This window comes from Grus americana, chromosome 2 (genome assembly GCF_028858705.1).
Source record: "Grus americana isolate bGruAme1 chromosome 2, bGruAme1.mat, whole genome shotgun sequence".
NCBI classification, from domain to species: Eukaryota; Metazoa; Chordata; class Aves; order Gruiformes; family Gruidae; genus Grus; species Grus americana.
In genome coordinates, this window is record NC_072853.1 from 40,286,311 (window position 1) to 40,311,482 (window position 25,172).

At 37.9% G+C, this 25,172-nt stretch overlaps 1 protein-coding gene across 14 annotated transcripts in view; it reads left to right on the top strand.

Annotated features, from left to right (window-relative positions):
- ASPH (aspartate beta-hydroxylase) overlaps window positions 1-25,172 on the top strand; it is a 116,978-nt gene that overhangs the window by 55,530 nt on the left and 36,276 nt on the right. For all 14 annotated transcript variants that reach the window (XM_054818629.1, XM_054818639.1, XM_054818638.1 and 11 more), the window contains 5 exons: window positions 753-797; window positions 1,780-1,824; window positions 11,059-11,100; window positions 21,241-21,329; window positions 23,416-23,502. In XM_054818629.1, coding sequence (XP_054674604.1) covers window positions 753-797; window positions 1,780-1,824; window positions 11,059-11,100; window positions 21,241-21,329; window positions 23,416-23,502 — 308 coding nt within the window. The remainder of the gene's footprint in view (window positions 1-752; window positions 798-1,779; window positions 1,825-11,058; window positions 11,101-21,240; window positions 21,330-23,415; window positions 23,503-25,172) is intronic.

Genomic DNA, 25,172 nt, shown 5'->3' on the forward strand with positions numbered 1-25,172 from the left:
CTCACGTTGAGCTCATCAATCAATACCCCCAAGTCCTTCTCCTCAGGGCTGCTTTCAATCCATTCGTTCTCCAGTCTTTATTGATATTGGGGATTGATCCATGTGGAAGACCTTGCACTTGGCTTTGTTGGACTTCATGACGTTCTTAGGAAGTACTTAGAGCTTCAGTTTGAGGAATGGAATTTAATTAATCATTAATAATTTCTCACATTACTACTTAAAAAGATTACGTTGTAAATTTTTGTTTATTGTGCGAGTGTCAGGGAATTTTAAATGAGTACTAGGTCAAATGTAATGTGAAGATTTGCCCTAAGAAGTTTAAAAATATCATTAAGCAAGAATTTTTTTTCAAACATAATGTTAATTCAGTCAGCTAGAGCAAAGTGATATAAGCAGTTTAGTCTGAGCACAGTGTGTGGGATTTGATGCTTAGATTTTTCATTTGAAAAAGGTGTTCTAATATAATTCTATGGGGAAACAAACATTGTTTCACATGAATAACAATTGTAACCAAAATAGCTTTGGGGTGCATAATAGCAATGGAAGTCAATAACAAAGAGGAGCTAAACTTTTGGACATAAAAGCAGAAAAAAGGTACCAAATGTATTTAAAGTTAACCTAGTTGGTAGTTCTGCAGTTTAAGTCTTCCTTTTTTTGATAGTAATTTGTTTGGGTGGCTGGTGGGGGAATAAAAGCAAAATTGTGAACATACTGCGTGTAACTTTCAACTCTTATTTTCTTTGTAACGATAGAAATTCAGCATACGGAAGATGTGGCCACTGAACCAGAGGAATTAGGTTTGTGTATTATCTTTTGCATGAGTTTTCTACTTAAAAAAAAAAAAAAAAAAAGAATGATAAATATCATGGAATAGGATTCTGTGCTGCAATAAAAATACATTCATAACTTTTTCTACAGCTTTTTTTCTTTCAAGGACAAACATAACTGTGTTGTTGGAATCTAGCATCTTGGGGTTTTTAATGGCTTACAGAGCACTCTTCAGTTTTAGAAGCTGAGAGTGCTCCCACTTCAGAAAAACTTAAAGCAATAAAAATGGCCAGATTAGGTCATATGAAGCTGCAGATTTATTTGCTATGCTGTTTCCCACCAGCCAGTCAGTAGTGTGTACTCAGGAAAGAGGATTATATGTAAGAAATTAAGTGGAATGTCTCCCCAGCTTTGAGCACTTTATTTATGGGCTTCCCAAGTCAGAGAATATATTTCCCTCTTTTCGATTCTTCTTACTGTCTACAGCCAGCCTCCCAGCTATTATGAATTCTTTTCTGGTGAGCCTGACTGCCACCATGCATGACTAGGGAGCTATGAAGCTATGTGCAGCCTTCAGTCTATTAGCAGTAATAGCACTTGGTGACATGTGACATGTCCAATTTGAACATACATCTGGCATTAAAAAGAACTGAATTTTTGAAGTCAAGTATTTCATAATTACAGCTGGGAACATAATAAGTATACAAATGTTTCTAAGCCTATATTGTAGTAGCATGTGAAACTGTGGGAGACTTGTGCTTTGGATAGTATGGTTTCAGAATTTTGAAGTATCATTTCTGAACCTATACAATCCTGCAATTTACTCACTGGTCTACTTAAGTATTAATCTTTCCCCTGGAAAAACTCAGCTGAGTAAAATTTGCATCCCACTTCTGCAAAAGTAGTATTATAGAGCAGTCACCGTTTTGAGCATAAGGGGAAAAATGCAGCTTTTTGTGAATATTTATAGAACTGTCCAGTTTGAATTGTTTGTACAATTTTGACTTACAGAAATACCTGTTCAAGCTGAGGATTATTCAAATGATGATCTAGTAGGTAAGTTAATCTTCAGTGTTTGTTTTTTTTCCCCCAAAATTAAGCTATAGCTACATTGGAATTTTGCAAACCAACTACTTTGTGGAGAGGAGTGAAGGGATATCATTATTGTCATTTAAAGTTGCTTCCTGATTTTGAAGCAATAATTTTTATCTTGTACTGGATAAATGCTAGTAGTAGTTACTGGGTTATATGGAAGCATTCCAAATAAAACTGAGCAGTTTGAATTTACAATTCTGTTTTTAATGATTTCAGACAGAGCTGGATACTTTTGCTGTAAAGGGGAATATAAAAATTTCAGGTCTCAAAATATGTGCATACTTCCTTTCTAGAGTAACTGATCATGGGTGGTGATACTGTCACTTCTCTGTATCAGTCAGATTTATCGGAGTCTGACTGTGACATGTTCTTTGGCCACTGATCTGGAAACAGGACTGTTTTGTTATGCCATCACATTTTTCTTGACATAACTGATTTTAAGAACAAGAGCACTTCCAGCTCTTCTATCTGTTGCCTGACAGTAGTAAACATAGAGTTTACCCAAAACATTTTTAGAGTAGCTGAATGGCTTCTAAATTTGAAGACTGCATGTTGTTACATTTCATTTGCTTTTTGGACATAATGATTACAAGTTGCTAGCTTGTTCTTTGTAACAAAGTAGTTATGTGGAGTGAAACACTGAGCTGTATCTCTGGACAGTAAATCGCAGAAACTGCCATCCAGGAGCCCCGAGAGCTCTATTTTTGCTTTATTCTCATTAGGCTGAGCACATTTCTGGGTTAGTTCTTGCATCTTTGCAATATGCAGAAGCTCTTAAGTGGTGTGGTGCCTGGGTAGTTCTATGGGGTTTTGTTTTTCCTCGTGGGAAAGGTAACTTGTGTTTCATTCTTGAGCATGCCAAAAGTAGCCAGAGAAGTGAAAAAACACAGGACGCCTTTGTGGTTGCGCAGTACAGATTGGAGGCATGGTTTAGTTCATGTTTTAATTTACATGCTGAACCTTAACTGAGGTGATTTGAAATGCTCATATCAACACGTAACTGTGTTTTCTGTGACGTCTTTCTAACCTGTTTATTGTAACAGGCACATGGTATGTTGAAATGTTTGAAGCCATAAGTGTTCATTAATAGATGCCTTATCTGAAAATGTTTTATTTCATAGTGAATATGAAATATTTTTAACCAAAGCTTATAATCAGTGTAGGAACAAGCAGTAGTTGCCTTTGAGAGCATAGGCAAGAAGTTCAGCAAAGGTAGTGTACGGTTGGTTTGTTGTGCTTTAAGTTGGAACTGTAGAACAAGAAAAGATATTTTTTCTCAGAAAATGTTGCTCCTAAAAGTTGAAATTACAAAAAGGACCTTACAGGACTATTGCAAAATTTCAACAGTAGATAATTACATTGCACGGTCTCAGTTGTGTTGATGTGAGAATATTGAGATGATCTCTTGACTTACTATACTATTTCAAAACTAAATTCAGAATCCAAGAAACAACTTGAAATCTTTAATTTGTGTTTTTGTGGACCATATTTCTATCACTTTTTGTGCTGTAATTTATGGCTCAGTCTTGAAGCAGTAAATGAATTTCCTATCTTCACAAAAAAAAAAAAATCCTATGTCTATTGTGCAGTAGTGGATGGGTTTCCAAATATTCCATTTAGAACCATAGAATCGTTTTGGTTGGAAAAAGCCTTCAAGATCATTGGGTCCAACCATTTACCTAGCACTGCCAAACCCATCACTAAACCATGTCCCTAAGCACCACATCTACCCGTCTTTTCAATACCTCCAGGGATGGTGACTCAGCCACTTCCCTGGGCAGCCTGTTCCAATGCTTGACAACCCTTGCAGTGAAGAAATTTTTCCTGATATCCAATTTAAACCTCCCCTGGCCATTTTCTCTTGTGCTATCACTTGTTACTTGGGAGAAGAGACCAACACCCACCTGGCCACAACCTCCTTTCAGGGAGTTGTAGAGAGCAATAAGGTCTCCCCTCAGCCTCCTCTTCTCCAGGCTAAACAACCCCAGTTCCCTCAGCCGCTCCTCATAACACTTGTGCTCTGGACCCTTCACCAGCTTCGTTGTGCTTCTCTGGAGACGCTCCAGCCCCTCAATGTCTTTCCTGTAGTGAGGGGCCCAAAACTGAACACAGCACTTGAGGTGCGGCCTCACCAGAGCTGAGTACGGGGCACAATCGCTCCTTTAATTGCAAGTGGACTTTCAAATAAGATGGTGGAATTGAACCTAGTTGTCCACTCTCCTTTTTTCGTATTGTGATACAAAGAGAGTCCTTACTGTTTTCAAACACCGTTATGATCAAAAATAACTTGTTTTACTCTGAAATAGTATGTATTTCTGATCCTTTCCAAAGATTTTTTTTTTTAGATTTATTGGTTTTACCTTCAGTTGTTTTCAGAACTAATGCAACATACTTCTTATACCACGAGATTAACCTTCAAGAGTATGTTAGGTCTATCCTGGTAAATCTTGTTGAAACAGGTAATAGTAGCAGCACTGAAAGGAATGAATGTTTTCTTTTCCCCATCACGGGAAAAAGTGAGAGTATCAATCAAACCCTATTTATTCAGTTATTAAACACACAAGTAACTATTAGAAGTAATTCCATGTACATGATTCTTCCTTTAGGAAGTAGAAAATGAAAATAATTTGATCAGTACAAAATCTGCAACAGTGTACCAACACACTCAAGAATCTTCAGTAATTTGTGTAGTTATGCGGGAACCAATTTGAAGGCAGCAGAATCATTGTTTATCAGTTTTTGTAAAAAGTTTATTGTGTCAGCACAGAAAGTAGAATTCAAATAGGATCTCTGAAAATTGGGAAAAGAAACAAGACATAAGTAAACTATTGACTGGGAATGTTATTGCTATTAAAATAGCAAATAAAATAAAACTCCCCTCACACCCCCCCCCTTATGTATTTTTACCTGCCTTTTTTGGATGTGAAAATTTCAGTTTAAAGGCAACATTATTCTCACATTTTCCTTTTAGAATATGAAATTCATATTTGCTGGGGATATTTTTTTTTATTTGTGATGGAGGCTTCAGTATGGGGTGGTTTTGTTGTCAGAAGTCTTTTCTCCTGTGTTCATGTGATTTCATTTCATCAGGTATTCAAATCTAGTATTTCCTGTTATTTCATTAAAGTTCATTGTACTAGAGACAGTCAAGAACACCTGTATACACATATGTACTCTTTACATACATGAAAGATGTGTCTATGTAGTAAACACAACTTCAGCTAGTGTAAAAGATATTCAGCAATGTCACTACAGAGTCCTTATTCTCAGGTAGTATAAATTCATGCAACTTCATTTGAAGCATGGTGGCACAAGTTTGTATCAGGTTAGGAGGAGTTCCTTAATTTTTATCTGAAACACAGGAACTTGTTTGTTTTGGAAAGAAAACAGGAGATAGTTCAGAGAATGAATTTAGCTGTGAAGAACATTCTCATGTTGCCAATGAAGAGATCAGGTGTGGGATTTGAATATGCTGGAGAGCAAGTCAAAAGTTTTTTGCTGACTTCAGGGCATTTCACAAAAACAAACCCCAGACTAGGCAACTGCATCTTTAGGTATCTGTATGTACTGTTTTCCAATTCCCTACGTTTACTTCTAAATTATTACCATTACTTTACAGCTGTAAGCTATTTTAAGTACAGTTATAGTCTGTGTTTTTGTAAACTAATGCACTTGAGTGGTATGATAGGCCAGCTTGAAACATCACTGATTTAGGATTTTTGGCTAATCCTGTTTTACACTGGCACATAAACTGCAGTGGTTGTGATTGAGTGGTACTTGTTGGAGACATATTTTAAGGGAGACATATTACGATTTTTTGGGATACCTTTACTCTCTGTGTTTGGATTTTGATCAAAAAAATCCCTCTTGGATATGTTCAGATTTAAAATATCTAAGAGTTATTTCCCCCTCCCCTCGCTTTCATCTTGTATCCTTGACATTTTTATAACCCTACATTTATTTTACCAACTGCTGAAATCCCTTTTGTGTGGAGAAGTTTCCACTTTATAACTTTGACCCTTCCTCATTCCCTGGCTCCTCTTTTCCAGTTGTACATGGCCTTGACTTTAAAGAAAAAAAAAATTGTTTTAATGTATTTGTGACAAGGCCTAGATTTCCTTTACAAGGTAAACGAAGTGCCATATGCTGAGAAAAAAGTTACTGCTTAGATTAAATATTTGAAAGTTTACATTTCCCACCTTATACAGCAACTTTGTGTATATTTGTTATGATAGCTCCTAGAAGTGATAGCTTTCTTAAATTAACTAGTCTGATACAAAGTTGCATTTTTTAGCATTTAAGATTTTTTTGTTTGTTTTAGAGTAAGTTGTGTTTTGGTTGGTCCTTTAATATAGATTTCCCCTTATTTTTTCAGATACTTAAAGCTTCAAAAGAAAAGTCCCTACATCAGGAGGACCAGCCCTAACCATACGCTACAAAAGGGGAGCAGATGGTTGTAATAGATCTTATGATGTAATTACCAAGCAGTTCAGGGTTTGGGGAAGAAACACTAAGATATTGTAAATGGGTTATAGCCAACTGTCATTTTAGTAAGCTTTTTTAACACTCGGATGTTTAATTTACATTCCTGTCTGACTTTTTTTTTTTTTTGGTCACATTTAGTGAATGCATTATTTTTTTCTTCCGTGTTAGTGACAGAGTTGCAACTTTGAGCTGCATTTCATATGTGCTGTTCAAGCAATTGTTAATATTCTATTTATACTGTAGCAGCAAGTACATTTTTTCAGATTTTAATATATATCTTTTGTTGTGGATGCATACAGTATGTACAGAGCAGTTTGGTCAAATGAAACATAATATTATGAATTTTTTAATGTTTTATAACTGCTGATATAGCATACAGCCTAACTGCATTTTATTGAAAACACTAACCAGGCGCACACTATGCTGTGAAGTTTGACTTGTATCTCTTTGCACTGATGTTATGTCAACAGTTACACTACATGAATTTCAGGTGATTTTAAAAATAGCCTAACAAGATAGAAAACGTGTATGTTTAATTCATACTATTAAAAGGGCAGATTACTAAATTACTTTTTTCAGAAACCTTTTCTGTGTGAATTAGAACTTTTTATTTATGCACATTCGATTTTTTTTAAAGTAAAAATGTCTAGAAACTACATAATAGCCTAGCAGGAAGTCAGTGTAGATTGCAACAAAACTAAGTTGCTGGAATCAGGTTGAGTTCACTAAAATTCTTCTAGTTTGCCTACCAATGTAGTGATTTCAAAACTGGATTTTAATAAGCTTTATATTCAGTGAATTATTAAAAAAGTCAAATCTGCGTAAATACTTGACTTGTAAGTTTTATTTTTTTTTTGAAAAAGCTTTGGAAATTCAACCTTAAGAAAAATAGGGTGTCAAAATTTAAGATCTGCAATCGTAAATGCTCTTGTCAATGGTATGTCTGAAATTTAGATTTCAAGTGATTTAGAATTTTAATACAACAGGTGTACTTTTTACCAGTTCTGTGCTGCTGTTCCACAATTATGAAGACATATTTTATTCTTTGGCATTTTGCATGTGTTTCTTTTTGGCTCAGGAATAATTGCTGTGATTTTAGGAAATTGCCAAGGCTGATATGGGAGCTTAGAAGAAATAAAACAAGATAAATTTTTAAGAAGAAAAATCAATTTGGTAACCCTAACAGTGGTTGCCTTTTGATTGACAGGGAGATTTTAAATTTCTGTAACACTGTTTTGAAGTCAGGTTTTTAGTTGCTTACATTTATAGTGGAAGGGGCATCATATATGCTTGCCTTTTTTGTTTGGGATTTCAGTAAGATTCCACATAAGCGAGTGTTACATCTGATCAACAAACAGATGTCCCAAAGTGATTTCTTTAGACTTTTCAGGAAAGCAATAATACTCTTAGACTGTGATGTGGTTTGGGATGGGATATTCTAGTAAAATTACTCGTGATTGTGAATTGCAGAGCAATAACTTTTACAAAGCCATATTTTGTGAGGAAGTGTGGGAATAATTTTAGAATGGTGAATGGAGGACTTTTTATATAACAGTGGCAGCCTATTTGTAGAATTATGGGACTGTGAGAGTATACTATGCTGTGATCAAATTTTAAGTTTTTGTAACTGGGTATGTGATTTTACGTGCTTCATGTTTACAAAAATATGCCAAGCTGAGCAAGGTCAAGAGGACTATTAAAAAATGTATATTTAATCTGTTTTAATGTTTGGCTGCAATAAAACACAGAATAATATCTTTGTCTTTCTAGTGTCATTATTTTGTCCAAAATATGGTAGATATTAACTATGGGGATAAATATTGGCCTCAGCCACTCATTAATATTATTTTTGAAGTAATAATTTTTTGAATCATTAAAAATATATTTGAAAGTATTATTTGCAAGGAGGAAGAAATACAGCAAGTAGAAGTAATTTTTATTTCTGGGTGGTATTATGTGAAGGAAATGGGCATTACTGTAAGGTCTGTATCTTCTAGAGATGTGTTGTGTTTCTTCTTTCAGAGTATTAGCTATTGTGCAACCAACTTGGCCTGAATTTTGCCCATGATACATAATTTCTATTTGTAACTTCAAATGGATGAGATATCACTCTTTAACAAAGGCAAATGTGTGGAGGAAGTGTGATATCTACCTTTCATAGAGAAATATTCTAAGAAATTGTATTGTACATTTATGTTGATTTGAGATTCACATAAAATCTACATAGTATGAAATACATTTTATTTGTGACTCAAGTCATTGTCACATGCACTCACAAATACTAATATGAAAAATAAATATATTCTTTATAGTACAAGCCTTCTTAGGAATACCTGGTGCACACATTACACAGTGATAGCAGTTCTAGCCTATAGAGATCAGTTAAACCAGTTTTGCCTGTGATTTTGATCTAGATTTATTTTGCTGGAAACAGAAAATTGAGTAAAGGATGAGAATGGTTTGAAGAGCAAAGAAATTTTTTTTGTTTGAGCTATGATTGGTTTAAGTCGATGATAAAATAGTCTCAAGATTTACTGTCATATCCCTGTCTTTGAGACAGCACATTTTTAAACCATTGTCAGAAATAGCATAATTAAAACCATTTGCACCATTGAAGTAATCTAGGGATCAGTGTGGAGGGAACAAAGCAATATGTGCTGAATACGATGCTGAAGTGAATTCTTAGTTAAGTACAGTGAGAGCTGAGAGAAACAAGATCTTCAAGGTCGCTAACAAGGTCAGGTTGTGATGAATTTCAAAAACAGCAACCAAGGAGGAGAAGCTGGAATATCTAAAGAGCATTGGAGAGGCTTTGGTGAAACAAATGGCAGCTAATTTAGCAGAATACAGGTTGAAAAAAGTCTGAGAGACAATTTGGAGAATTGATCCTATCCATACATAAATGGGTATAGAGAACTGTAGGTTACGTGTTGCATGAACCTCTGTAATAAAGAAATGTGTAGCTGGACAAGAAATGGGAGGTAGGAGCAGGCTTTAGAGTGATGAGCTCATACCTTGTTCTTCTGTGGTGGAAAAGAAGTTGTAGAAATAACATGAACGTCCAAGATGGGTGGAAGAGGGTTGCTGAGTGACATAGAGGGAATTAGAGAGAAGTCATCAGGTGAGAATATCAGTCTTGCTGATAAGGGAGAATGGGTGGCTTGGTAGCATGCTGTGCCATGATTTACTGTCCTGTAATGAATTGTTCACGTGCTTTAAGTCAGTAAGTAAAAAAAAAAAAAAAAAAAGAGTATATAAACTATTCTGTGTCTCATCTGGAGCTGTGTTATTGCTTTTTTTTAAAATGCAGTATTCCTGATGAGATACAGGTGACATAACCACTTTATTTATTGTGTGGTAGGCAGGGGGGAAAAAAAAAGCCAATATTTTAGCAAGTACTGAATAATGCTTTCATTAATATACTGTTATAATATTCCTTCTCCAAGTTATCCCATAGTACGTAACTGACTGTCTACAGATCTTTTTGTAATTTCTTTCAGTTTAATTGACAATCTGGATTTTATGATGTAATTGAAGAGGTTAATGACTTTCAATATGACCATATTTATTTCATTTACCATATCATAATCAAGTTAATAGTCATTCTGCCTTGTGCTGAATATAAAAATCGGAGTCATACTGTCTGCACATTCAGTAGTAGCAGTTGTCAGCTTGTAGTAAAGGGTGAAATAAGAATGTGAAATAGTTTGATTTCATGTGTGTTCATAACCCAATTTCTCCATGAAAAAGAAATGTTTTTACATGGTGTGTTTTATTCACAATATAATGCTTCTGAGTAGTCAGTTTAAAAAACTGAAAATTGAGTATTCTGACAAGATGTCTCTAATGAACTTAGAAATTAAAGAAAATGTTTTTTCTATATATAAGAATACATAAAAATTAAAGAGCGTATGGTAGGAAAAAAACTATAAAAAGCCAACTGACCTCTCTTTTTAGTATTGTCTATTAAGTTTATTGGGAGGAAATATTGGAAGCTTATAGGGGTGAAAGTGAAAATAGAATAATAATGTTAGAATTGTGAGGCAAGATGCTTTAAGTGCTACAGACTAGGGCAAGATCAAAAAGCGTTTAGAGAGGAGAAAAGGAGGAGAGGGCAAGCCTGTCTGTATGTGCCACCTTCACAATATACACATACATGATTTTGGTACGGTATGTAGTCTGTCTTTTGCTACGGACTCTCTTGTGCTTAACATTTACCTGTGCATTCAGTTGTTTACAAATACCTGGGTTAAATGATTTTAAAAGTTGAAGTAAGACAAAAGCTTCCAAGTGCCCAAGTCACTTCTGAAAATGAGACCTAGGTTCCCAATTTATTTAAATGTTTTTTACATTTCAATTCATTTTTATTTATTTTAACTTATTTTTTCCTTGCAAAATAGCTTGCATTGTAAGTGTGTATCACTAAAATCTACCAAATATCTAAAGGGGAAAGTGTATGAAATATCTGTGATGGAAGCAATTATGTAATGAGTATCTGCAGAGAAAGGCCTTTTGTGTAACCATAGTTCTGACTAAGTAATCTGAGGTTACTGTAGAACAAAAACAAATGAACAAGCCCCCAAACAAATCAAAAATTCCTGTTGGCCTAATCATATTTTGAGTATAAACTGTAATTTTATTGTAACTCTTTCTTATCATAAACTGTTAGCATAAATTTATTTCAATGAAATTATATTTTTAACATTCTAGGAAAAAGTGACAAAGAAACTGAACAAGACAAAGCAGAAAAAGGTAAGTCTGAAAGTAACATTCTGTTCTGAAGTTCAAAAGCATGCTTTCTGGGAGGACCGATTTAAATCAGATGAAACCCTGGTGAAGCTTAGCTCCTGTACATCTCATGTAGATAAATTGGAGTCGAATAAACACCCAGAGTGCATTTGCTTTTGTAAGTAAAAGCACAGTTGTTTCCAAAGCTGACATCAATACATTCCCCTCTTACGTGCTTAAAAACTTTTGCTGTTGCAGGAGTAAAAAGCTTCCGTGCTGTACTCCTGCTTCAGCATCCAGAGGTCACAGCTTTGCCGGGTGTCTGTGGGCGAGTGCCTGGGCTGCCTGGGCCAAAAGCCGGGTTCAGCGCTGCCTGAACGCTGCCTGCCTCCCCTGGCCTGGGCAGATGCCTGGATCTGTGCTGTGCATGGTCTGACCTGGTCAACCAGTAATACAGATAAAATTGAATTGCCGGTCTAAACAGATGCAGCTGTGGTGTGGTGATTGTATCTGTCCACAGATGCTGTCTGGGAGCACTGGTAGCTACTTTAGAAAGACACCAGGTGGCACTAAAATTGGTCCTTATCAACTCCGTGTTCACCCAGTAAGGGTTTCCATCTGGTTTAGGTTAGGTAAGAACATGCAGAAGCAGGTTTGGTGGAAAACAAGCTAGTGGTGCTAAGAGCACTGTGAATCTGTTCTCCTGTGCTGACATTGGTGCTGGCCTCATGCGTTCCCTGTCACTGCATGAAGCTTGCACAACCTCTGCCATCCGGATCAAGTTTTCTATCTGTCCTTAGCTGCATCATTACAGCCAGCAATGCGCAAAAGCCCTAATGCTTCACATTACGTAATTACACTTCACGGAAGTGTAGTTCTCCAAGTCCAGAAGTGCTGTATAACACCAGGCTGAACTAAATGTTCAGACACTAGACATTTAGTGCGTACTTTTGTACAGGAAGTCAATGAAGAAGTGCATTTCTGACCTTGTCAAAGAGTTGCTTCATTCTAGCCTTTGAATGAAGCCAAAAGATTTCATGGTGAAAGGGAGAGGTGAATGATGGAAATACATGCCAAAAATAAAATTATCATTCTGCAATTGTTTCTTACAATCAACATCTAACCAACCAACGGTAATTTCAGACAGAAAACCCTGTAGAATACTTTTTACTGCAAGGGAAATTGTTCTGGAATAACTGCAGCTGAAGATTTATTATAGTCATTAGATTCCACAGCTTTATTAGTCCCTAAAATGCCTCAATTTTTATTGTCTGATTGCTTCCCCAGATAAGTTGATTATAGAGGTTTTGCCTGTTCTACCAGTACCAGTTTAGAAAGATCTTTTAATTATTGTAGTGCTACTGGCTTTAAATTGTCTAGATGCAGTGACTTGGTTTTATACCTTCTGAGTTGTCATTTATAGAAGCCCATAAAACAAGTGGATCACTTGTGCTATCTGTATCTCACCTAATGAACTTCCCAAACAACAGGACAATGACAGGAGTTTTTCATCATCATCAAATTCTCATTCAAGCGCCCACTGAGAGACAGCACAATTTCAAAAACTAATTTAGGTAATGATATGGGTCTAGTACGAGGAAGGAAGACAATTACTTGAGCAAATTTTGAATTCCAGGTAAAAGTAGTTGGTCTGCTAATATATACGTATGTTTTGCAGCCCATAACTGAAACTTTGAAACTTGGACTGGGAAGGTCAGAGTATTTGAGGGAGGGGGTGGGGGAAATTAGTAAGAAAGAAGGTCATGAAATTAATTGGAAAACTTCTACAGGGAATGATCGTCGGTATCTGCTTAGCATTGTCTTTTAAGGTGCCCATCCACAATTTGCCAAGAACATGATTACTGAATTTGTACCACAGCAAGGATAGGAGAGTGTTTAGAAAAGAAAGCCTACGGCCCCTGGAAATTGCTTCCTAGAATTTTGACAGTTTAAGATGGAGAACTAGCAGGACGAGCTTTCACTGCCAGTGACTATGAGACTGCATCACGTGGAGAGGTTTCTCTTTCAGATTTGGTTTAAATTTGCCACCACCCACGTGTCTGGTTTTGTCAGTGTGGGAGAGAAATAAGAAGGCATCATTATATAGTTAGGACTCTAGAGGTTATAACTTTTATTTAAAACTTTATTTAAAACGTTTAAATAAAACTTTTCCACTGGTGGTAAGCACGACACACAGTAAGTGCAGCAGGATTTTTCCAGCGTAGTTTTCAATTCAAAAACTGGGGACCATGTGTCCTCAAGGTGGCTGTGAAGACCATGGTTTATCTTGAATCCTTACACCTTATGAAGGTAACTAACTAAAAGCCAGAGTCCTCGCTGCTTTCTGTTTCACATGCCAGTAGTAGCAGATGCAAGATAGAGGATGCCACCAGGAATGCCCCCTTGGCATTATAATGATGATAGGAGAAAAATAATCCAATGGCAAGAACTAAAATCTACTTATGAGGTGGTTTATTAGATAGGAAGCAGAGTCTTTCTATCCTCATGTTTTCTCTCTACACCCTCAGAGAGATTGTGACGTTACCATCTCGTCATTTCTGAGGAACTAGAAATTTCATTAGAAGACATGTTTAATTAGAAATACTCATGCTAATAGTGTAATATGGACTCTTATAATCACAGAGGAGGCTACTGCCCCTCTCCATTCACTACGAATCCTGCGGTGTTAGTTTCCAAACATTAAAGCAAGACAGTTTAGCTTATGTGGAAGGCACCCTTCCTCCGAGTTAGACCGACCAGGGTCTAAGTCATCCCCGTCAAGGCACAGGACAGGTCCAAGGTGCCACCTCCAGTGCAGCAGATAAACCTGCCCTCCTGCTCCACCTCTTTTCCTAGGCTATGAACATAAGAAAGGGAGCAGAGGGCTTAGGGAATAGTTCGTACTGACAGAGTACGGAAGAAGATGGAGGAGGAGGAGAAAAGGGCAGCAAGAATGGGTGGAAAACTGCCTGAGCTATTCCCAGTTGAGATTTCTTCCTGGCCACAGTTGCACGTCAGCTAACAAGCTCACCGTTTGCGGTGTCCTTCTTCCTGGCATGTCTATTGTGTCAGAATAAAATAGAGAATTGTAGAATATTTGCTCCCAACTTTTTAAAATGCACAGGAGTGAGAGGTGATTTGTGATGTGTGTGAAAGTTCATACTGGTTTTTGGAGATAGCCACTATTTTTTCCGAGCAGTACTTCCTCTGATGCTATTCCTTCGTAGTTCTGAAACTTTCTGCGAGATCAGGTCCTGAAAGAAGGGAATGAACAGTTTCCTGAGTCTTTCGATGTTCACACTACCGGCTTCCAAACAGCCTGTGGGAGTAAGAGTTGTCATCTAAGAGTATTGTCAATGAGTGAGGAGAACAGCCTGGATGGGACTCAGTTCCAGGCACTTGCATGTGACTGCATGTGCTAGCGTGGTGTCCAAACTGCGTTGTATACAATGGTCATCTATACAGTCAGCGGAGCCTTCCGCTAACCACCTAGTAGGTGTTTACTTCGTGCTGAACTCACCTTTTAGGCTTTGTTGACTGTAATGACTAGATTTCTAAAGATTATATAACAGGGTTTAGGCGTCTACATAGAGAAACCTAAATTTAGTTGCCTTAATTTTAAGCTGTCACCGCACTGGTGACATTCGCAAGTGATGACTGAATGAACTTTTAGCTAGAGAGCAAAGAGCTATGCCATCAGGTACTGCTGCTGAGCCAAGCAGTTGTATTGCTTTGTGCTCAGGCTGTGATAATTTGCAGGTAATTAGCACAGTGCTGCATCATGTGTAGAAGCAGGTGAAGTGTTTCTTGCAAAGGGATGGTTCTGTTAGCACCATTTGGTACAGGGCATATGTAATTAGGTGACAAAAGAGAGGTTTGGCACTTGAATTTGTCTTTCCTTGGGTCACTCTTATGGCTGCTTATAGCCCTAATCATGTTCTGAAGTACGCAGCAGAGACGGAGAGTAGCATAGAGTAGATGGTCAGTAACAGGGATTTTGGGTGTAGGGGAAAAGAGCCTTGAAGAAGGGCATGAGCAACGACTGTGTGGAAGAAGATAGGTATCTGCGAACAAGTTGGGGATAAATAGGACGAGCTGGACCAAGAACAGATTGTGAACAAGTCAAGAAATGAAAGGGAAGGAATGTGGTAGGGCATCAAGGTTGAGAAGGGGAGAGGCTGGAGAAGAGGATGACAGGAGAAGGAAAGAAGAGAAGCATAATGGTTGAGTAGAAGCTGCAGAACATAAAAACACTATTGTTAGACAAATCAGATAACCTGCAACTGATCTATTTATTTTTAAACTTCAATATTCTGTTGCTGGCATAGGGCTAGGAGGAATCTCAGTCACAGTGATAACTGGCACAGTGAGCTTCTGGGAGAATTTCTTTAATTAACAAATGAGAGAATGGAAGTTCCCTGTGTAATTATAGTCTTGGCACTAAAGCACATTGACATATAGCAGTATATTACAGAAATTGTAGAAAATAAGACTAGATGGGACCCTGATGCTTACTTTGTCTATTCTGTTGACCAAAGGCCATATCAACTGTGTGCATCCTTCCTGGCAGATGCTTATACAACTTGTTCTTACAAATTTCCAGTAATTAGAATTCCACAACTGTCCTCAGCAATCTGTTCTACTGTGCTTGCTCAGAGATACTAGTTCCAGATGTTCAAGCCAAATTTTCTGCTGTAGCAATTTTAAGCCTTTTATTCCTTGTCCTGACTATGGTGATATCGAAAATAAATTACTATTTTCATTTCTGTAGCCACTTTTTACGGAGTGGTATGTACCCCTCTTCCAGTGGCAAACTGTACTACTACCTTTTTCCCCTTTGTTCTTGCTTATTCAGATGTAAATGTTGCCTCTCCACACCCCTGACAATTGAAGACAAAATATTCTTCAAAAGTGATCCAATCACCTTTAATTATTTGGTTACTTTTTCCTTATTTTTCACATGATGTTCTTGTGGTCTGAAGAGTACCTAGCAGTGCATTCATTATAGTTCAAAAGGTATTTCTCTATCCTTTGTAGAAAAAGACTGTCACTGCTTTTGGAGATGATAAGGTGCCTTTCAACATAAAAACATAAAATGTGCTTGCTATTTTAGTTTTCATATGCCAAAATAGGTATACAAAATAACTATTTAATCATCTTTCATTGGATGACATTGCAGGCTATGAAGTTTATTGTACATTTAATACATTACCACTTCCAAAATATTTTTCCTTCTCATTTTGGGGGTTTTGTTTGTTTGTTTCTTCTCTTCTGTATCTTAATACAGAAGGGAAATAGGAGATTGCTTGTCATCACCAACCATTGCTTATTCTCCAACATAATGAACTAGCATGGAGCTTCTTATAAGACTTCTTCCTAGCTTGTTGCTTTGACAGTGGAAACTGTTTTCTCTGAGGGACTTTTCAGCAATCCTAGATAGAAAGCCTATCCTTACATCCAAGGCCATTATTGAAAATTCTCAGTACCATTCTTGCAAGACAATAGTATGATATATAAAAGAATTATTACTATTTTAATGCTCAACCAGATTTGGACTACAAATCACCCTAGCAGTTGTGTGATCGTGCATTACTTCAGCTACATGATGAAATCTGTAAGTCATTGAAGAAAAATTACATGTTTTTTTCCTCTGAAAACAGATAAGTTAACTTCTTTGTAACATTGAATTTAATATATTGGGTCACATCTGCTAAAAGATTATTACACTAGAAGGAGGCAATGGATAATTTATTGAAATAACCCTGCAGGGAGATAGCAGGCTATCTGGTTAATATAGAGGAATGCTTGATGGTTACACTGAAAGCTCCCTGGTGAATCCTTTAACATCGGAGTAGAATGGGAGATGAAAATGATTGCTCGTTATATAATGTTTACTGTGTTATATTGGTGCCTAGCAGCTGAATAATATTTATGTTAACAGCTCCTTTCCAGCTTTTCATATTGATCTCCTGCTGGTCTAGAGCTGATATATAATTGTACTGAAAATGAGAAGATAATACTTTTTTGTAACGGATGGTGGCAAAAAGGTTCTTCCAACACATCACCAAAGTCAGATACGAGGCGAAAGATGTCATCTCTATGTGCCACATACTTGTAAGATTTTCATTCACTTTTTCTTCTGAGCTGTCTCTGTCTCATCTCCTTGTAAACTCAAAGGAATTGTGGCAACAGTGTCCCACAGGCAGTAAGAGTTTCTTGGTGGATGGAAAAGCTTCTTTCCTTTGCCTCGAAGGAACGTCGCTGTTGCCATGCTTAGCGAGTTTGAGAAGGACCAAATGATTCTGTCTTTCCATGAATTCTGAAAGTTAGAAGACTGGCTAATCTTAGATAAAGATTTTCATTCATTCCTTAAGAACTGAGAATTGACATTTTGGTTGTGGTTTACATCATTCCTTGTATGTACAGCCTCCTACTTAGAGAACAGCCACAAACCGAGTGTTTGGTGGTGATGTCTAGCTGGAAGCCCCCTAGATCTTATACCCAAAGGAACTAATATACCTCAGTTTTCCTGCTAACAAGTGACAGTTTCATGTAGCAGGTGTGAGCTCAACCAACCTAAAAAGCCCTCAGGGACACTTGCTCTATTGGCTCCTTGGGCTGATGCTTCTGGGTTCATCCACACCTACTGTTGCACAAGCCAGGCCTTAGAAATAGCAATGGTTTCTTGAAAAACAGAGCTTGCGTATTTTTAGGGGGAAAAAAACCCCACAAAAAATTCAACACACACAAACACTAAACCCAACAAACCTTTTGCATGTTACGGATTGTTCATTTTCGGCCCCGTGACATTATGTCATAAACTTCTGACCATACCTGTTAGTCACTGTAGACTCAAGGTCTGGGGTGGAGGGATCCTCTTCTTCTTTGTCATCATTAAGTGCATGAAAATGCAGCAAAGTCATCGCTTGCCTATGTATTGGATAATGTTAAAGAGTTAGCAAGACTGGAATCGGCCACAGATTGAAAGGCGTTTCTACTATATTATCTATGGGAAATGAACAAAAGACATGGAAACTATCTATATTATTATATTAATTTAAAAAAAAAAAAAAAGAAAAGCATCTTTTTGGTCAGTTCATTTCCATGATAACTATATTCCTTAAGTGCATTATTATGTGCTTGAGTATAAATGCTTGATTTCAAATCATGGGGTACAATGAAAACCTGAAGTGTTTAGGGGAGCAAAACCAATATATTAAAGTATGCTATTTGGTGGTTTATCCTGAAAAAGGAGTGAACTCCCGTATGTCAGACAGGTTTTTTTTCTTCTTAACTCCTTGGTAGGTAATGCCTTGGAAAATTACAGTCACTTCTATTATAAGAAGGATCAACAGGGATATAATAATCTTAATGCACTGCTTCTTTAGTACCTTTCCTTTATAGAGCATAATACACGTTTATATTTAAAGCTTCATACGACCTTTGTGAATAAGTAAATGGAATTTAGTAGGATAGCTTCAATCCTGCTTAAATTTTGTTCCCACCCCCCTGCCCCTGAAAAGCAATAGCATCTATTTTACTGTCATACCAATGCTGCAGAATAGTTTATAAAGGTAATGCAGGAAATACTCTCTCCATGCAGAGCTGTCCGAGTTCAGTGTTGAACATGACGGTGAGAGTCTTACACAAAAGAACCAAAGGTAGTCAAGGGTTTTGGGTTTTTTTTTATCTCGTACAGAGGCAGCTCAGACTCATGCGACCCTCTCGAGCTTGGATGGGGGTTAGTAGTGGTTTAGCATTAAACTAAGGCATTGGTCTTTCTCTACGGTTTAATGTAGACAAAGTGATTTGGCTGCCCGGAGCTCTGTGTAGGATCAGAGTCTCGGAGAGAAAGTATCATTTAATGAATCATGAGCACAGCTTCCAGTAGCACGTGGTGGCTCTTGTCATTCCTGAACAGTGAGCCCGAGGACTTGGGAAGCAGAATAGAACATGGCTGGTGTGTTGGGTTTGCGTGGCAAGGTTTTGGTAGCGGGGGGGCTACAGGGGTGGCTTCTGTGAGAAGCTGCTAGAAGCTCCCCCTGTGTCTGATAGAGCCAATGCCAGCCGGCTCTAAGACGGGCCCGCCGCTGGCCAAGGCCAAGCCCAACAGTGCCTCTGTGATAACATATTTAAGAAGAAGAAAAACACTTAGAGAGAGAGAGAGCTTTTGCAGCTGGAGAGAGGAATGAGAAGATGTGAGAAACTCTGCAGACACCAAGGTCAGTGCAGATGGAGGGGGAGGAGGAGCTCCAGGCGCCGGAGCAGAGATCCCCCTGCAGCCCGTGGTGAAGGCCATGGTGAAGCAGGCTGTCCCCCTGCAGCCCATGGAGGAAGGATGAGGGGGTGTAGAGATTCCACCTGCAGCCCGTGGAGGACCCCACGCCGGAGCAGGTGGAGGCACCTGAAGGAGGCTGCGGCCCATGGGAAGCCCATGCTGGAGCAAGTTCCTGGCAGGGCCTGTGGACCCGTGAAGAGGGGAGCCCACGCCAGGGCAGGTTTGCTGGCAGGACTTGTGACCCCGTGGGGGACCCCACGCTGGAGCAGTTTGCTCCTGAAGGTCTGCACCCTGTGAGAGGGACTCCATGCTGGAGCAGGGGAACGATGAGAGGAGTCCTCCCCCTGAGGATGAAGAAGCGGCAGAAACACCGTGTGATGAACTGACCGTAACCCCCATTCCCTGTCCCCCTGTGCTGCTGAGGGGGGGAAGGTTGAAGCCGGGAGTGAAGTTGAGCCCGGGAAGATGGGAGGGGTGGGGGGAAGTGTTTTAAGAGTTGATTTTATTTTCTCATTCCTCTACTCTGTTTTGCCTAGTAATAAATCAGATGAATTCCCTCTCTAAGTTTGGTCTGTTTTGCTCGTGACAACAATTAGTGAGTGATCTCTCCCTGTCCTTATCTCGACCCACAAGCGTTTCGTTATGCCTTTTCTCCCCTGTTTAGTGAATGAGGGGAGTGAGAGAGCAGCTCTGGTGGGCACCTGGCCTCCAGCCAGGGTCAACCCACCACAGCTGGTTACAATACCATGTTATTCAAAATACTTGCTACGGCATTACAGCAGTCTTGTGATGTTAAGCTGTATGGTGTTTAGGTTTAGCTTTACACATACCAGTTACAGCATTCCCTGTTTAAACTTCTACAAAGAAAATAATAATTTTACTTCTTTTCATGCTATTAGTGACTTGCTGTCCATAGAGGGGGGGAAAAACCAGTAATGCGTAATTTAAGCAAAAATATGTTCTACTAATTACAGATATACACAACTAGTAGTTACTCGTATCAGCCAATATATATTTCCCTTACTTGTGTCAGAAAGTTTGGTTGTTTTTTCTAATGATATGCAAAAGCAAAGTTTAGCTATAGCAAATATGGAGAAAAGCATTTATCTGCTGTCATGTCCTTCAGTCGTGTATCTGCATTTTTTAACATCTAGTATACTTAATACAACCAAATAGACATTGTTTAAGAGTGAACTGCTATGAAGTAAATAGCTGTTTAAATTGAGGCAATTTACTTCAATTTGCTTCAAATGCAATTTACTTCACACAATTTACTTCAAGACATGGTTTGCTATGTGCTGCTGCTGCTCTGCTACTCTGCGATAGCTTGCTAAGCTGTGGAAAGCTGATCACTTAAAGGCGTCCTGATCAGACAGTTCAGTGTCAAACTTGTTTTCAGCAGGAAGTTGGACGACGTAAAATTGTTAGTCCCTCCTACCCTGAGTAACTATGATTTCTATCAACTCTTTTAATTGCTTTAGGCAAAGAAGTAGGCATATATAGGCACAACTTTAGAAATTGCTAACATGTCCTGGTAATGATGTTTTTCGTAACACTATATAAATGTAGAAAAATAACAATTCTCTTTGTTCTTCCATGTCAATTGAACCATTTGGAAAAAAAATAATCCTTGACTATAGGAGATGGAAAATGCTTTATCAAAAACTTGACTGCAAAGTTATTTCGTTTGAATGACTGAAGATTGCTTTTTCATACTGGAGTTCGTGATTGTAATAAGTAGGAAATCGATTTCTTTTCAGTGTATTTTGAAACTGCCTTATTTGGAAATTGTGCATTTTACTAGTCGCTAGTTAAAGGTTACTCCAGACAATTGCTGTGAAATACAGAAGTAGTAATGAACTGCATGTTTTTTAAATCTCTTCTAGCTAAAAAGAAGAAGAAGCCAAAGCTCTTAAACAAGTTTGATAAAACCATTAAAGCTGAACTAGATGCTGCAGAAAAACTACGTAAAAAAGTAAGTTTTGAATGTTTCACTCAGGACCGTAGTCAGTGGACAAAAATGAATACCATAAAAATTAACTTAGAAAAAGGGAGAATTACTTTTAGATGACTTGCTGTGAAATGAACTTTTTTAAAATTAAATCTTCAGTGCATGTTTTTCCTTCAAGTTTTGTTTCTGCTGGATAGTTTATCTTAAATTTTTTTAAAGTCATAAGTGTATGTCTGTTCACGTGCTTTTTCTCACCTTTAACCTTGAAAGTACTTAGCTTAACTGTTGAATTCCTATCATCAAAAAACCTGCTTAAATTAATCACATGGAACAGGGTTAGTTCTCTCCTATCACTGTTGTCCATTTGAGTGCTGAAGTCAACTGTTATCAGAGAACTTAGGTTATTTAAGCACGTTAATAGGGATCTCTCGGTAAGTGTTCATATGCTTCATGAGCATTAGGTGCAAATCTTGTTAGTAGTTGTTTCTGTTGGAATTCTGCGTGCATCTTGTGAGTGTCTCTGCTCGCGTACGGCTGCTTAGAGCACGAAGCAGATGTTCCTGCTTCTCACCAGTGGCAGCAGGACCTTAACATCAGTCAGTCAGTTTTGGTAGTTCTGAATTTAATCACTTGACTATGAAAAACAAATAAACCCAACAACAAAAACCCTTCAGTTATCTTCTCTGATAACTTTTAATTTTATTCTTTTATTTGAGTGTTTCAGAAAACAAGACCTTTGCAGAGATGTCCCATTTCCAGATAGGAGATTAAATAGCGAAGCAAGACTATGTGACTGGTAGAAATGAGAGATCTTCAGTCTTTTGGATATAAAACTTGTAACAACTCTGATATGCCTCTCAGACAGTCCTAGCACATGGAGAACAACTGCAGGTCTTTTTTGTACCCTGGATTTGAGGTGGCTGAGCAATGATACGCTATTTCCAGTACAGTACAATAAAAAACATTTTGGTCACTGCAGGATTAGTCTTGATTTTTCAGAAGACTGTGACTGTGCTTTACGTTGCCATCTGTGCAGCCCCAGAGTTCCTGTAGGTCTGCGATGGGACTGAAGGGCTACTACATAGAGAGCACTAACCTCAGGCTGCCGCTGCTGCTGCTTTTCACTAGGAGCCTTGTTTATGTCTTAGCATACAAAAATAAAAAGCATTTTCTTGCTTCTTGTTACTTAAACAATTGGTTGATCAGAGAAAGGCATAACAGAAACTTTTGGTGAGCCTATAGCTGTTGGCTAACTCTTTTCCTGCCTGTGTGTCTGTGCATGAGTTGCAGTCATGCTTGTCTTGTAGGAAGCAGGATAAATTTAGTAACATATCAGACATATGTAATATTTGCAGATAGTAAGACAGTTGTGTATAACAATGCACTCATATTTATGAAGCTGTAAGAGTTGGAAGTGGCAGCAAGATCTGATGCCAAATTTTGCCGAGCAGTGCTTAGCTCCTATTTAACAGAGCAGCTGGTTCTTCTCATCCGTCCTTACTTGCTAGTCTGAATCAATCATCAGAATACCGTAGTTACATTCTGACTTTGTATGTGACAGGGAAGAGACGCAGAGCACGTGTGAGGTGTCCTGAGGGACATCATTATGCAAAACATTTGGAGGTCACAGCCATACACTGTGGATGAGTTTACAGTATTTCCTCTTAAAGAGCTGTAGTGGCGATACTGTTTGTGTGAGGTATGCAGAGAGGAAATTTCCACGTATGTCTGGAACTTCCTTTCTGTTCTCTCTTACATTCAGTTTGGATTTTGTTATTAGCAATAGAATCTTTACGTTTATATATAGGCAGGTTATTGTTCATCTCAGCATTTTTTCCAGTCAGCAAAGGGAAAGTGAGTAAAATAGAACCGAAGGTATTAATTTTAACCATGGAAAGTAGATAATATTGTTTCATAAATAATGACAACTAATTTCTCTTAAATAAACAGGCAATCCCAGCAAAAATATGAGTGAAAACTGTTGATTCAGTCTGCATTTTTTTGTGTTTTGGTTTTGTTTTTTAATTCGGGAAACTAATGCGTTATTAGATCAAGCATCCTTCAATGTTTTTATTAGATAGAATTGCTGATAAGCATCTGTACTTTCCAGGGAAAAGTTGAAGAAGCTCTAAGGGCCTTTGAAGCATTAGTGAATCAATATCCACAGAGTCCTCGAGCAAGATACGGGAAAGCACAGGTACTAAAAAAAAGCCATAAATGTTAAAAAAGATAAAATAAACCTTTTTTAACAATAGAGTTCTAAACCTCAGTCAGACTTCATTTATAATTTTACGGATGTTTCCTAGGGAAAAAAAGAATTATGTGATCTGTCATATTGTATCTGCTGCAGCCCTCTATCCTTCCCCAATTACTTTGGGAGCTTTTGTCTAACTTTAGTCTTGTATTGTAAATAACACAAAAATAAGATACATCCTATAGACCTCATGAAACCTGTCAGATGAATGGTAAGAGATAAATCCCAACTAACATTCCAGTGCAGGAACAGCAGGCAGCACTTAGCTGTTACATACTGTTTGCTGCAGCTGGTAAATCAACACATCAGTCAGCTCTGGGCTAAATGCTGCTTTTTGCTTAGTGGGAACAGGGAAGGGGATGTGGAGTTTTTATAGAGAGAGTGTTAAAGGATAAAGAACACCAATTCTTAGGCAAGGAGGCTTAATTAGCTTTTTCTTGTGGAGCGAGTTCTGTTTCAGATGTTCCCCTCAAAAAAAAAAAAAAGGTGTTGGAAAATAAGCTCTATATTCATAATACTTTTGAGCCGTGTTGGGATGTCTCAGAAGATAATAATCCTTGCATTTTCATAAATAGTAGGATAATCCCACTGCACTAGGTGTAATAAAAAACTGCTTGAACTCCTGTTAATCAAGATGAGCAAAGTGAAACCCTCACCGTAGAAGGGAATTGTGCTGTTATACAATTAACGAGGCACTTGAAATGGAGTTACAACCGGTTTTCACTTGCTTAATAATAGGCATGCTAAAACCAAAGCCATGGTTATCCAAAAAACTATCACTTGATACGCAGCAGACCAAATACTTCAGTGCTCTATGTGAGGGATAGTCTGCTGAACTGTTTGCTTTCTTGTGGTAGGAGACCGCTTTGGTTCATATATGGTGATGGACTTAACTCTGTTAATTCAGGCTTTTAAAATTTGCCCTTTTTATGAATCTACTCATTATATCTAAGAGAATACGCTTTCTGTCTCCTCGTTAGCTCACGGCTTTTAGGGGGGAGGGCAGATCACTGGAGCCAGCTGTGAAGCTTATTCTCATGCAGAATTCCCCCCAGTGTCACAACTTCATCCATCCCTTTACAACAATTTGTAGTCACAACCTAGTGCTTTCATACTGCTTAGAAGGTCCTACAGACCGAGATCTGAAGCCATGATTAGCATACACTTTCTGGGAATGTATAAACCCAGCTATAAATTGTTTTCCATTTCCAGTAGCCTTTGTAGGCTCATATAAGTCTTTTTACTGAACACTCATGGTAACATGACCAATGACAGTTATTGAAACCAGTATGTATAAGTTGAAGCTGTTTGAAGGAATGGGAAAATCACGGTCTTCACTGACAGGTGGATTATTCTTAGGATTTGCATTGTGACATCATATTACTTTTAAATGGGTGTTTATACCAACACAAAGCATTCAAATTTGCTCTCTCTCATCACTAACTAAAGGTGAAACTGCAGAGAAGGGTGAGGGTAAAGGCCAGGAATTCACCACAAGAGTGTACTTCTCCATTTCTGTGAACCATGAACCAACATTACATGCTAATTTTGTAGATTCAATTTCTAATAAGACATGAGGATTCATTTTTCTGGATCTTTTAATAGCTTTAAAA